Below are 14,471 nucleotides of genomic sequence, written 5' to 3' on the forward strand. Positions count from 1 at the left end.
ACCGTGAGTTCTTTCGAATTTGTGTAATAGCTCCATGAGTGAGTTATTACCATTTATAATTGATAATATACTAGACAAACTTATTACCAAAATCAGAGTTGATCAATGTTGCCATTAAAATGCTACAAGATCACAAATTTTTCGCTACTAATTATTTGAAATTAAACAATCGTCCAAATTCATCAGCATTTCTTTTATTTTGTTTACTTCTTGGCCATAACAACACGTATGAAAGATATAGATAATGCACAGAATATATAAAAAAAGGTTATCGGTGAAATTGAAAGTAAAATCTTACAGTAAAAAAGAAACATAACTGTAAAATCTGGGTTAAAAAAACAATCCCACTAAACATGTCTGAATGAACCTATACAGATAAGAACACTCTAGCAGATGTAATCAACTTTTATTTACAGTATCATTGTTTTGTAACTGCACTAAAATGTGATGTTCAACATATGTATAAAACACAAACAAATATTTAAAGGATCTCACAAAGTTCAAAGCAGATTAAGCACCAAAATGAAGTTTGTTTCACAACCTTTTCTCTTTATCAGCGTAGTCAATACCTGTTACTGTAACAAATGTACATGTATAACAGAACGCATTCGTCAACCGCTACCTACATGTATATTAAACGTTTACACAGACTCCTAAAAACATACAAAATGAAATTTCACATAAAAATACAAGTAAAAGTGGCAGGATATTGATTTTGGGACATTACCTTAAATAAAACTAACATGTTAAAAAAATCACAGAAAGCAAATTGCACAAAATCAAGCTTGAAATCTTTATGATAGCTATGTAAATTAAAAATAGCACGGGCATGCGGAGTTTCACAAAGGAGACATAAAACATAGAAAGTTAAACCAAAATAAATAGAAAGCAAAATATCAAAACTTACAAAAACACTGATCAATAACTATAAATAACAATGTACTTACTTACAACTTATAAACATTTGAGGAAACAAGAAGTTTATAAATAACAAAAATAATTCTCATTCACAACAAATATAATGCATCATGCTGAAGCTCCGTACGTAGTTTCATACACTTTCTTTCCCAAAGTTTATCTGATGAACAGGAAAATACAACAGACAGAAACCTTCAATTCATACCATATCCTTTGTAAACAGAAAATTGGCATTAGATTGAAAGTAAAGTAAAGAAAAAACAGTACATTCCTACATATCTTATTTCAAATTAAATTTGTGAAGATTTTAGATGAAGAATCAAAATTTATGGGAGGAATGATTTACTGGTATGATATTGAACAAAGGCAAAATTAGCATGCCAGACTGTTGGCTACATACAGACATATGGGCCTACAAAAATTACAGTGGATGTACATGTATATGGCAACATAAATCAGTTTTTTGGCTGTAAAGTACAAAATGTATATCCAATGGATGTAGAATCTGAAAAAAAAATATATTTGTGGTTGTGAAAAAATTAACACTTTCACTAAAGCAATAAATTACTTAAAGGGAGATTTTTTTCCTTAAATGGCTTGATGGAAAAAAAATACTATTTGCAGACAAGTACATGTGTATGTCATTTTTATTTTATATCAATATTAAAGATAAAAAAAGATTTTTAAATCATGTCCATAGTCAGAATTAAATCCAGAAAAATGAAACAAAATCTTCAGCACTGTGATTGATAGTAGTCATGAATTTTAATATTGAACTGTACTAAATGTTTTAAGGAAATTTGTAGTGACATGCATTTATATTTAGTGTTAAAACTTGAGGAGCACATTATACAAAAATGTACTAACATGATCAAAAGTGTCTTAATATTTGAAAGGAATAAAGGTTACAGTACATTGATAGAATCAGTCACATAAGATTAAGAGTTTTAACCCAATGAAACTAGAATTTTCCTTTGATCTGAAATTCATCACTTTTTCCCTATAAAGGTAAAAAACTCCTGATCATTGGTTTAGTGAAGGTGTCAATTTAAATGACCATGAAGATGTGTTTTCATTGTCACATTTACAATGTACTTCAACTACACTAAAATACATGTAGCTACATGTACATGTATTCTTGTTAATTCAATAATGTAACATCATTCATAATTAGCCAGGACTGATTATAAGTATACAAAGAATTTTTTTCTATAAATACACAAAATGAGTTTAATAAAACCAAAGGACACAAAACTGAGTTAAAAAGAAAAAAAATGATCAAACTTAAGTCATTGCAGTGTGGGAAACTCACCAAATACGAGTCAATATGTAATTTGGCAACCATCATTTGATTGGCGAGTTCCAAGGAAAGTTAACCAGCCAACAGCTTATTTAGTTAAATATCCCTTAATATCATACATAAAAAATATGTTACCTACCTATTAAGAAGTTTAGCTTGAATATGTCAAGTGAATTTTGCACAATTTTATTGACTTGAAAAACATTTTTTACAATCTGCCATTTTAATTTCCGGTAAACGTGATGTGCCAAAACCTACGCGACCGTCTCGATCTCTAATTAGTAGTCAATTGAAATGTTACCTTGCAAATTAGTTGTTTATTGTCAAAATAAAATTGAACAAGAAGCAAATGATAAACATTTTCTTGTTTCATGATGAATCTGTTGAAATAAAATTTTATTTTTAAAATACGAGTTCAGAAATGGAGTACTTTAAGTACTTGAAAAACCTCAACGGGAGGGAATATTCGAAAAATGGAAAAGTTTTTGATAAATTTTGAAACAAATGAAAAGATACATGTAGTTAAAGAAAGAAAAAGAAAGGCAGGAGATAGTCAAATCCAAGAGAAAACAGATGATAGTACAGACAAAAAAACAAAAAAAATATGACTAGTTGAATTTCTATTTGGCTAGCAAGATCAATATTCCATTAGCCAGTATGGAAAGTTGTGAAGAAAAAAACAAAAAAAAAAGTTTCCCACAGTCATTGTGATGCATAGCCCATGACTTACTTTTAAAAAATAAATCCCCATTAGCTCCAACAAACTTTTGGCGATGTAAATTTACAAACACAAAATAATTCAAGTCAAAAGTAAAACAGGCACATATTCATGATAAAGGAAGCCATTAAAATACAAGTCCTTACTCTGAAGGAAATATTACAACCTTGAAAATTAAAAGAATCAATTTGCTCTTTCTATCTGTTCTCGATAAAACTGAAGTCATCACTTTCTCCTCTGAAACCATTTCTGTCAGAATCAAACATATCCCTACGCTTCTCCCCAGACTTATTATAGTGCCAATTCATTATGGAAGACATCATGCTTCCACAATTCTTTTGCATGAAATTAGATCCATTCTGTTTACTTCTAACAGGAGAGCGATTACGAACTTCTCTTGACCTGGATCTATAACCAGTATGTTCAAAGCGTTTATGAATTTGTTGTTTATCTTTCCAATAACGCCTGTCCCTAGACCTTGATCTGTTTCGTGACCTTTCAAATTCTCTGGATTTTGCATTATCACGGGAACGACTTCTGTTTCTATATCTTTTTTCATTACTGGATGAATTCTGAGTTTTATTTATAGCCATCTTGTCATTTGCATGACATGCAAGTTCATGTAATGCCCCTCCAATAGTAATATTAATTTTTGCTTTAGTATCAGTTTTCCCTTTCTTTCTATCAGAGGGCTGTTCAACTGGGTTTGTTATGACCTTACTTGACTTACTGACTTCATCATTAACCTTCAGTCCACCATTCTTCCTCTTACTGGCACATACAATCTCGCTACTATTGTTGGCAATGGCCTGCTTCTCAATACTTCTTTGTTCTGGTTCTTGTGCTTGAAGTATTTTCAAACTATCTTTCAAGTCTTTAGATTTGTACTGAACAATTCTTTCTTGGTTTATTCCTCCAGAAATGTCCTTTTCCAAAACATTTTTTCCAAGTACATCAGAGGCCCACTTCGGTAAAGGCAAATCAAGCAAATTTCTACTAGTCAGATAAACAATTCTGCGATCAGTAGGAGGACCAAGTTCTGGATGCTCTACCATCATTTTAGGAATGTGTCTAGGTTTAACACCTCCTTTCAATAATGTACGACCTTCAAACTTCATTTCACTCATGGGAACATCTTTTTCTTCATTTTGCTGAGTTCCTACCTTATTTTCTTGCCCTATCTGGCTTACATTTGAAGCTTTCTTTTTCATATTTTCTGTAGAATCTTTCAGTGCTGATATACATTGAGTAAGGTCACTCTGGATCTTATTAGATATACACTGTGTAAGCTCATTTTGAAGTGTATTCTTTATTATCTCAACGGTTTTCTCATCTTGATCTGACTGCTTCAAATTTTCACAATCTTCAAGAAAAATCTTTTTCAAGTTCTCAACTTCACTAAACACTTCCTTTGACATATCATAATAGAACCCTTTAGGTTTCTTCTCTAAACTTGTTTCAGTCACAATATTTGCAGAATGAGTAATAGAATCTAATGACATAGATGAACTATCAGAACTAAAAGCTGGACTAACAGTTCCATTTTTCCATTCAGAATCAGTCTCTGTTTGGGGCTTTGCTGGTGTTGTAACAATGTTATTATTCAAACCATAGAACTTGCACTGACCTGCTTCATTTTTGTTGGGATTATAGTTGAAATGATTGAAGTAAAGTCCTTGATTGCTATCAGGGTGTTTGTAGGAATTTGAACTGATCAAGTGTCTAGGCTCCTTTGAAATTTTAGGACTAGTGTTCTGTGGGAAAGATTTATCATATCTCTTAAAGGAATGGTCATCAAAGGCTTTAATTTGGTTCTCATTCAAGTGATTCTCCCATCTATTTACACAAGAATTATTAGAATACCCATTTGGTCCTCCAGAATTTCTGTCATAGGATTCCATCGACTCAATATTCAATGAACAATTTCTATTGGGACCTGGACTTTTTTGCTCATTATTTGTTTGTCGAGAATAAATATCTCCTGTACACTGTTTTTTAGAGCCATTTAAGCTATGTGTTTTATTACTACCATCACAAAATTCGGGATTCACAGAGGGACATGCATAACTGGAATTAAATTCATTTTGCCATGGAAGATCAGCACCATAGTTCCTTGTGCCAAGCTCAGATGAATTGGAGGCAAGAGTCTTTGACCTTGGATCCCTAACATTAGGAAAATCCCCAAGCAATGGGGGTCTTCCTGATTGTGCATTTTGGAAAGTTTTACAATTCTGGTTCTTAAAGTCAAATTGATCAGGATGTTGAAGTAGCCCTGTCTTCCTATGTGCAGCACTTGGGTCTTGATATAATGTTGAGGGGATGTTCATATACCTTGGTTTACCATTAATGAAGTTTTCTTTCAATGCAATTTGTCTTCCTTTACAATAATAATTTGTCCTACTGTCTTTATTTTCTATCCTGTTCTTTCTGGAGAAATGCTCTGCTATTTCTGATGGTCTGTCATGGCATTCTATACGTAGAGGTTTATTAGGTCGATTCACATAGCTTGAATCCTTTCTTTGACGATTAATTTTCAAATGCACTGTCAGACTGCTTTTACTATCGTTGTTATGTTGTCTTTTGATTGATTCCTCTTCCCTTGGTTTTTGATTTAAAATTCTTACAAACTCTTTATTACTGGAAACATTGCCAATACCTGATGAATGGATTCCACCAAACCTTTCTGATAATGACTTTCTCTTCTCAGCCATCTTTATACAATCTGAAAATTAAAAAAGACATACAAAGCGATACTGTACACAATGTGTTGCATAGAATATTAACTCTTGTTGGTTCAACAAAAAGAGCACTACAATAACTAGGAAGATGCTCTAGTTGTGCTCCATTGCTCACCTAAAACATCAACAAAAATTGTGTGCTCTGATAATGACCTTCTTGCTTCATGCACGATATCTAACTGTACATATAGTACCAATCTTTTTATTTAGTTTCATCAAAATCTACTAAATGGTTTAGGAGTATTAAATATGTTTAACCTTTTAGATGGATTACCGACTCGCAATATTCAACTTTCACGAGTATAAAACCTTTCTCTTCGTGATTCCTTTGGAATATTTTGGCTACTTGACATTCAACATATGTCAAAGCAAAATTTTAGTGATGTCTGCCTACCACATCACCAATGGTGTCAGGAGAAAAACATCAGAAGCGTCGCTTTCTTCAAATCAGGTTTTACAGAAAATGATTCACAACAAATCACAATGTCAAATTTTTTTTTATCACAAGTTCATGTCCCATGGCCTTTTGAAGCCATCTAACAGTAATTTTATTCATTTATGCATATTTACATACAATGCCCAACCTTCTTATAAAATTTCATCAAAATCCCACGAGGTGTTAAGGAGGAGTTGTGTCTACTAGGTTGCAACAAATAAAACCAATAATTTGGATTATCTCCCCTTGGAATTTTCCAACAGTATTTATATTCCTTCATGCACATCAACATATGATACTCAACCTTCCTAAACTTTATTATTTCATGAACTAAAAGTATTCTATGAGTATGGCAATACAAAGTTCCCAATCCAGAAGAAAAATTCGGTTGATGAGAATAGGATGAAAACTTCATAAATAATTAAGTAAACAAAGCAAGTGCTGACAAAATTCAGTTTAAGCATTAATTTTTTATGTTCAAGGGTTATAACTCAACAAAATCAAAGTACTGATAGCACTGGCAGTTTTTGATTCTTGTGAAAATTGTAGCATGAATAAAATTTCAAAGATTATATGTTAAATGAAATTGTGATCGTATATTGCATTTAAAATACTATTATGAACTGTCCTTTTTAAATATGTATAAAGTGAAAGTCAATCTATACTACTGATCCAACTTCATACACACTTACAATTTTTTGTTCTATTTCACCTTTTCCCCAACTTTAAACATATCCAAAAGTTAATGTGCATTTACATTCAAAAACTCTATTAACATAGTATTCATCCTACATTATAATTATACTTAAATAAAACCAATTTCAGCTGAAGAAAATAATTTCCTTAACACAAAATTTTCTAAATCTAGACACTTTTATCAATTTGAATTTGCCGCCAATTTTACTTTACTGCCATTTACTTCCGGTTTATAAATGGTAAAATAATAATGATAGGATATATCTATATCTATAAGTGTGTTAAAATGAAAATATTTAACACATTTTATCCTTCCAGACACATTACTGCAAAGAAATAAATTCCCTTATGTAAATGCATCACTAAATATCTTTCAAGGCCAAAAAGGAGTCACTCGAATGTTAAGTTGATATGAAGACTAGATCTTAATTTTATTTACATAAATAACAGAATATTTTTGAGCAGATAAACTGCAAGAAACATATTTACTTGTTATAAGAGAGATATTGAATGATGTAAACATTTGGACCATATTTTTGTGTAGTGTTCAGAAATAGTAGGGGAGTTCCAGTGATTGACCGGTGGCATAAGGTATTTTGATCCTGAAGGATCAAAAACCAAAAAACCAACAGTCTAGAACACAATCTGAATGTCATGGTAATAAACATATCAAATGTATATCAACAAGCATGGCAAATCAAAGTGCTGTTAGCACTGAAGAGTTTTTGATCCTTATGAAAATAGTAGCATAGACAGAATTTCAAATAACTATGATATAAAATAAACTGACTGTAATAGTAAATAATTGAAGTTAAGAATTTTTTTTCTTTTATATTTCCACTGAATGTCAATCTTTGAGCCTAAAAAAAGAAAATATGTTTTCCTGTAACGTCCCCTTCAAAATTAGGGTCAGTAGTTTTTCTCTTTTTCTTTGGAATAAAATTTATGGATGTATATCATTAACTAATGCAGAATTTCTTGCATAAAACATGATGTACATTGTAGTCTTCATACTGTCTAAATATATAAGTTTTCTCAGATATAGGTACATTTTTATACATATTTTGAAGGTGGCAATTGACCTCTACAATGCAGATAGTTTAAAATCAATAAAAGGTAGAATCGATGATGGAAAACGACAGATTTCCAAATTTTTTAAAATTAAATTTTCAGGTACGAAAACACAATTAATTCCCCTTGGTTTTCGTTGTATACAAATATAGTTCCAACTTAGGTAGTAGGTATCTTCCACATTTTTTCATAATTTTACTGGAAACTTATTTGCTTAAGTTTTGCCTCTAATTGGTAGAAAATAGGTTAAAATTACATGGGATTTTTTTTTCATTAATCAATTCTGACTAAAAGTTGTGATTTGGTTCAGTGGAAGAAGGTTAAAATTTAGGACTTTTAACTCAGTTCATTTGTCATGTTTACCCCATCTCTGAGTTATATGTATTAATTTCAGAAAATGATGATAAAATTTTCTACAATTTATATATAAAATCCTGTTTGTACATATCTTTAGGCCAGAGAAGTTTTATTCAGTTTGCGACGGTGGAATTTTTTAAATCTGCTCAAATGTGTATATTGAAATGTACTTGAAAATTAATTGTGGTCTCGTGCCTAATAAAGAGGTTGCCTGGGTATCAGAAATTTTATTTGCTAGTGTTTGCAGGGGATAATTTGGTGTTTATTTTCAAGAATTCAGTAAATCTACATGAAATATGAAGATTTTGGCCCTTTATTCTCTATTTCCTGAAATTAAAATAAAAAATATGGTTGCTATGGGATTTTCCATTGAAATTGCACATTTGCTAGGGTGCTAGGTATGAAATATAGACCAGTGGGGAAAATATTGTACTGCTTTGAGTTTTTCTCCTCTAATTATATACTAGGAACATCAAATCAACAAAAAACATACTTTATGAACAAGGTTTAGGCAGAAATCTGACAATTTAGTGTAATTTTTATGAACCCAGTCAATGAAATATGGCAAAATCAAGGGTTTTCACAGCCTCGTCTTAGAATCTATAAAATCACAGATATGTGTTTTATTGGTCTCAATCTTTTGTATTTGCTAGTAAATAATATAAATAATGTGAAAAAAACCTCATATATGCATTCCATTGATATTCATGCATCTAGTGTAAGTCACTACATGTATATAGCTTGTGATGTCTCAAAAACACCTAATTTTAGAGTATCGCATACACTATAAGGTTTCAAAAATTAAATTTTTTGTAGAAAAACTGGAAAAATACAGCTGTCTGCTTATGTACCTGATAAGCTTAGAACCTTACATTATTTTACATTTGTTTCAGTTTTTTTTATCATTCAAAACCCAAATAAAGGCTAACTTTGAATATCAGACACAATCGCACTTGAACAAGATCTATACAGGTCTGGTTTAAATTGATCTGGAGTGACAGTTTTAGCTTTGAAACCACTTCTTATTGTTTTCAATGTACATTTGATATGTGTAGACCACTTTATGTTTGAAGTTGATCAATTTAAGTCATTGTCAGCATCATAAAATGAGTTTTCATATGTGCACCCCATACATGGTCTAAAAGTGCATTGACCACGGCCGCATGTATAAGAACCCAATTTCTGGCCTTAAAGCAGCTGGAACTTGAGTAAACTGAACTTCATTGCATCAAATATACATAATATGATGCAACAAATGTAAATAATCACAAAAATAATGCATTTAAAAAAAAAATGTACATTTTAGAGGGGCCTTATTTCCTTCAACCATTGGACATGCGAGTCATGCAATGTACCACTGATACTAAATTTGCTATAACTTATATATTTTTCAACTAATCATGATGAAACTTTGTACTTGAAGTAAAAAAAGGTTCATCTTGACATGAGTGCAGTTTTTATTTAAAGTGAGCACATTTACAATTAATTCCCCTTGGTTTTCGTTGTATACATGTACGAATATAGTTCCAACTTTGGTAGTAGGTAACTTCCACATTTTTTCATATTTTTACAGAAAAGTTATTTGCTGAAGTTTTGCCTCTAATTGGTAGAAATAGGTTAAAATTACATGGGATTTTTTTTCATTAATCAATTCTGACTAAAAGTTGTGATTTGGTTCAGTGGAAGGAGGTTAAAATTTAGGACTTTTAACTCAGTTCATTTGTCATGTTTACCCCATCTCCGAGTTATATATATATTAATTTCAGAAAATGATGGTAAAATTTTCTACAATTTATACATAAAATCCTGTTTGTACATATCTTTAGGCCAGAGATGCTTTATTCAGTTTGTGACGTTGGAATTTTTTTAATCTGCTCAAATGTGTATATTGAAATGCACTTGAAAATTAATTGTGGTCTCGTGCCTTCACTGACACAATAAAAAGTAAGGGTCCAGGGGTTAAAAATAAGTCGGCTGATTACCGGAAGCACGATTTTTTTAGGCTATACCTCTGATTTCAGAGATATAATCAGTAGTTAAATGGTATCCAACTGCACAAACATTTACATGTTTCATTTCATATTTTTCACTAATTTTTATACCTGTACAAAAATTGATTTGCAATTACACTCAAAAACTACATGTATTTCAACAGAGTTCAGTGCTCTAGGATTCCTATTTCCCATTACCCGGGGGCAAGTGAAATTTGGGTCAGGAAATTAGTCAGGTACTTAGTTACACTTTCCCGTGGCAAGTTGAATACTTCATATGCTGTAAGGATTTGTTTTGTTATGAAAGCAATCATTGACTGTGTAAAAGTTGATTTTATATGGATTTTTTTTCGAGGAATCCTGAATTTCTGAAAAATCATACAACACTGAGAGTTTGTATTCCTACATTGTAATTGTACACAGATAAAACCAACTTAAGCTGACGAAAATTATTTCCAATCTCCAAAATAATACTTTTTACAAATTTACCTGCTTCACACTACTGTTCTTCACTTTCTGTTCATTTATCAGACAATATTGATGAAATGATGATGAGTAATTAATGTGTACAATGGACATTCTGAAGGATCAGAAGACATAACACAGCAAAAGAATCAATGGACCAGAACAAATTAAGAACCTTATCTGCAATTTGTCATGGTAAAACAATGAACCAAATCAACTATATATCATGAAGTAAGGAAAAACATGGAAAAATAGAGTCAAAGGGCATTTCTATACAATTAAGCCTGTGAAGGAGAAATCAAGGGAACCAGGATTTGAACAGTAATCAAGTAAGAAGATAATCGAAGGATTTCCAAACTTGCCAATTTTATAATGGGTAAAAAACAACCATACGAGGGGCTGCATCACAAATGGGGATTAACCCTAATTTCAGGAATTGTTCCCATCTGATAGTATTGAGTCATCTTACTAGTTAAAATCAATGGAGGCAATTAATTAGCATGAGACAAGAGTAGGCGGAGCTTGTTGCTTTTCTTTCTGAACATTGCAGACACGATTTTGAAAACCTGAATTCAACTGAATATTTCATAATTACAGTGAAAAATTACATGTCTGCTACCATTCCATTCCAAAAGTAACAAGCTTTACTTTCTCTCGTCTCGCACTACTTCACATGTATCATGACAACAAAGCAAGGTCTCTCATAAAAAATTACCAAACCTTCAATAAAAATGTCCTTTTTTTGCAAATATGGTGTATCAGCATACAGAAAAATTATTCCAGAATTGAATAAGGTGTGATATGCACAATATCAACTTGAAAGTCGTTTGAAGCGGTAGAATGGCAGTACTCCGCGGCACTGTTGAATTTCCAATTTTTTGTATGGCATATTGTTCTGACCCCAACCAAACAAATAAATGTCCAAATTAAAAAAGAGGATGATTGCAGGGTCAGAGGAAATAAAAATAGTCAAATACAGACTAGGTTAACATATGATATTAGTATAACTTTACTTGGCGTGAATGTAAGCTTTATGAATCCGTTCATCAGTTGAAAGTTTTAAACATTGTAGAATAAAAAAAATGTTTCTTTTAAAAAAGGGAAAACTATTCGGCAAGAAATTTGCACCCGGGGGGGTCCCACTTCGTAAATCTCCGATCCACCATTTGCCTTGGTTAAGAAAAAAATACCTGTGTCCCTTTAAGTACTGTCACAGCGACCGCCTATTTCGTTTTGGAATTTAGTCTCTAAACATCTGTCTATTTACATGTTCCTTGGCAGCTTTACATCTCTCACACGCTCGTCTGACTTTTTCGCGGGAAATTTTAACAAGTTAGGATTAACCTAACAGGCAGAAGTGTGACCGTAAGCGTTACCCGAATGTTGTAGCTTTATGAATAAATAACTTTGTGAGTTTATTCTGTATCCGCTCAGCTGCCTGTAGATCTGTGCACAAATTTTTAATTAAGATCATTGTTTGATTTATATCAAATCATGTGACACAAATGAAAATTGTGATAAAATTATAAAAACTTGACGAAGAAATTTCTTCCGGCGAATTTATACAACGCAAGTGTATATTTATAATATAAATTTTTTGTATAAATTTATAGAAAACTGTGGACTTGGACTATAAAAATACATATTAATTAATTTAATTACAGGTCTATGGAAATATATAATGACCAATTCACATATCGTTATAAGAACTTCCAACAATCAAATAGATACTGGGGATACAACTGGTCAACATGTAGAAAAGGGAACCAGTATGGTGAATCCCAACAAATGCACCATCGTATATCCTTATACTAACAGAGATCATCAAACGGTCTTCAACAAGTGTAACTGAACACCGCTTTAAGTAAGATCTGCAAGGCCCCGACAACAAAAGTAATAAAATCCATGGTAACAGGACGAAGTATAAACTGAAAAAAAGAAATAACGACACAAAGACACATTTAATATCCTGAATGTTGACAGGCGCATGTCTGCGGTGGAGATAAACTAGTTTTATATGGCCTTAACTACAGTCCCTGTCCCAACCATCCCCCTATAATGTAAGGTCAAAGATGAACAGAAACAACAAACACACCATAAAATTCACTAATGCAGTAATACATCAAAATCTTTTAATGGAATACCTTTACATATATGTATAGACAAAATGAGATATTTAATTGAAAAACGCTGATCGCAATAACTGAAAGCAAGTTAATTTAAGAACGACAATACCATCGAAACTACCAGCAATAGCATTAAAAATAATCGGTCAATACAATTCCAGTGCACTGGATTTGAAGAAGTAACGTCAAGTACTCAATACGTAAGATTTGATGTAGTGCAATACTGAAAAAATGAATTAGTTTTTTCGTAGGGATGCAATTAAGGGTTGAATATCTGTATTTGTCAAAACAAGGTTCAGAGAATAGACAATGATTTGAAAATCACATTGTTTACAAATAAATCTATCAAATGGAATTGATAAATCCGTCAGACTATGTTTGAACGAATGTGCTTTTCAGAATATATACCTCAATAAAAACTGTATGAGCTACACTATTTTTAATTAAGAACGTGCAAGTGCTATTACATTATGTATCAAACTTTTGAAAATATTGTCTCTTATCTGGCTGCTGACATATATCAGCTGTGTAGATAATCCATTTAAATCCTATCATTTTTTTATTTCTTTCTTTAGAACACCCACCCTCTATGAAGCGTGTTAGGCATTAATTTAATATCAAATCTGCAGTCAGAGCCTTTATAAGAAAAAAAATCAATATTTACAGCTCCCAATACAGTATATCCAGATTCTATTTTTCTTCTTATAAAAGGTAAAAATTCGTTATTCCACTGAAGGTGGATCCTTAATAAAAGATAAAATATGTTATACCACAGGATATAGGAAAAGTATATTGTAGGTATACAACTATCTTTATATCTATCAATTTGACTGAAAGAAGTATCATTACTGTAGTTCCTTGACTATTTAATTTCTATCTAGTCGAAAGAAAATTTTATAACGATATGACACTTAAATGAACCCTTATAAACGGCGAAGTGCTGTAACCCTTTAATTATTTCTGGACTTCACTCGTTGCACTTGTCAGACTGCTCACTTACATATGACACTTCTATTGCTACTTATTTTGAACATTCGGATACGTTCAACGTGAACATCGGTTTCTGCAATAGCTATCCAGTTCAAGGATAGACTCGTATTCAATTTTACAGAGTGCTTCAATTGAACAACAGTCTAAGTTTCACTACATGTCATCCAGATATATCTCAAGGACGATTGTTCGAACACCGCCAGTTCCTTTGCAGTGAAGCAATATGTGGGCGATATCTTCCTAAGCTTCTTCGCGTAGTAAACACGAAGCAGCAATGTTTTGATTCCTTTGTAATTAAGCCTTCCTCGTCTAGGTCTACTAATCTCCAAAACCTTCATTCCATAGGCACATATCTTTAGGATATAATGACACATAGTTTTCAAAGTTTGTGTGATAGTAATGGGTTAATTAAGTCACTACATGCGATGCAGACCAGTTCCAAAGAAGGAGTGTGTATTGTAGCTATCCTCTTGTTGATGTTACGCCGCCCGTCGGAGGTTCTCTCAATTCCTGAATGTTCTATTTCCCATGTTTTGTTCTTGAAGTTTCTCATCATAAATTTTGAATTGGTTGTGTTTCTTTTTGTCGTTTACAGTCTTACCGCCTTTGATTTTAACTCCATCTTCTGAAGGGCAGTTTTCCACGATATTCAGTTGTGTTTTCCA

The 14,471-nt window shown here is 32.0% G+C and overlaps 1 protein-coding gene across 1 annotated transcript; it reads right to left on the minus strand.

Annotated features, from left to right (window-relative positions):
- Positions 1-387: 387 nt before the first annotated feature.
- On the minus strand, positions 388-12,014 carry LOC148619346 (uncharacterized). Its single transcript, XM_088579139.1, has 2 exons — positions 11,881-12,014; positions 388-5,658 (listed from the first exon to the last, which is right to left on the minus strand). Exon 2 carries the CDS (start codon positions 5,645-5,647, stop codon positions 3,134-3,136), a length of 2,514 nt encoding a protein of 837 aa, XP_088435265.1. The 5' UTR covers positions 5,648-5,658; positions 11,881-12,014; the 3' UTR covers positions 388-3,133.
- Positions 12,015-14,471: the final 2,457 nt, after the last annotated feature.

Source organism: Perna viridis, chromosome 4, assembly GCF_037379345.1.
Source record: "Perna viridis isolate PV_CMFRI_1.1 ecotype Kerala chromosome 4, ASM3737934v1, whole genome shotgun sequence".
Lineage (NCBI taxonomy): Eukaryota > Metazoa > Mollusca > Bivalvia > Mytilida > Mytilidae > Perna > Perna viridis.

Coding starts and splice junctions, on each gene's coding strand:
- LOC148619346 (XM_088579139.1), bottom strand. CDS start 5,647: ATGGCTGAGAAGAGAAAGTCATTATCAGAAAGGTTTGGTGGAATCCAT.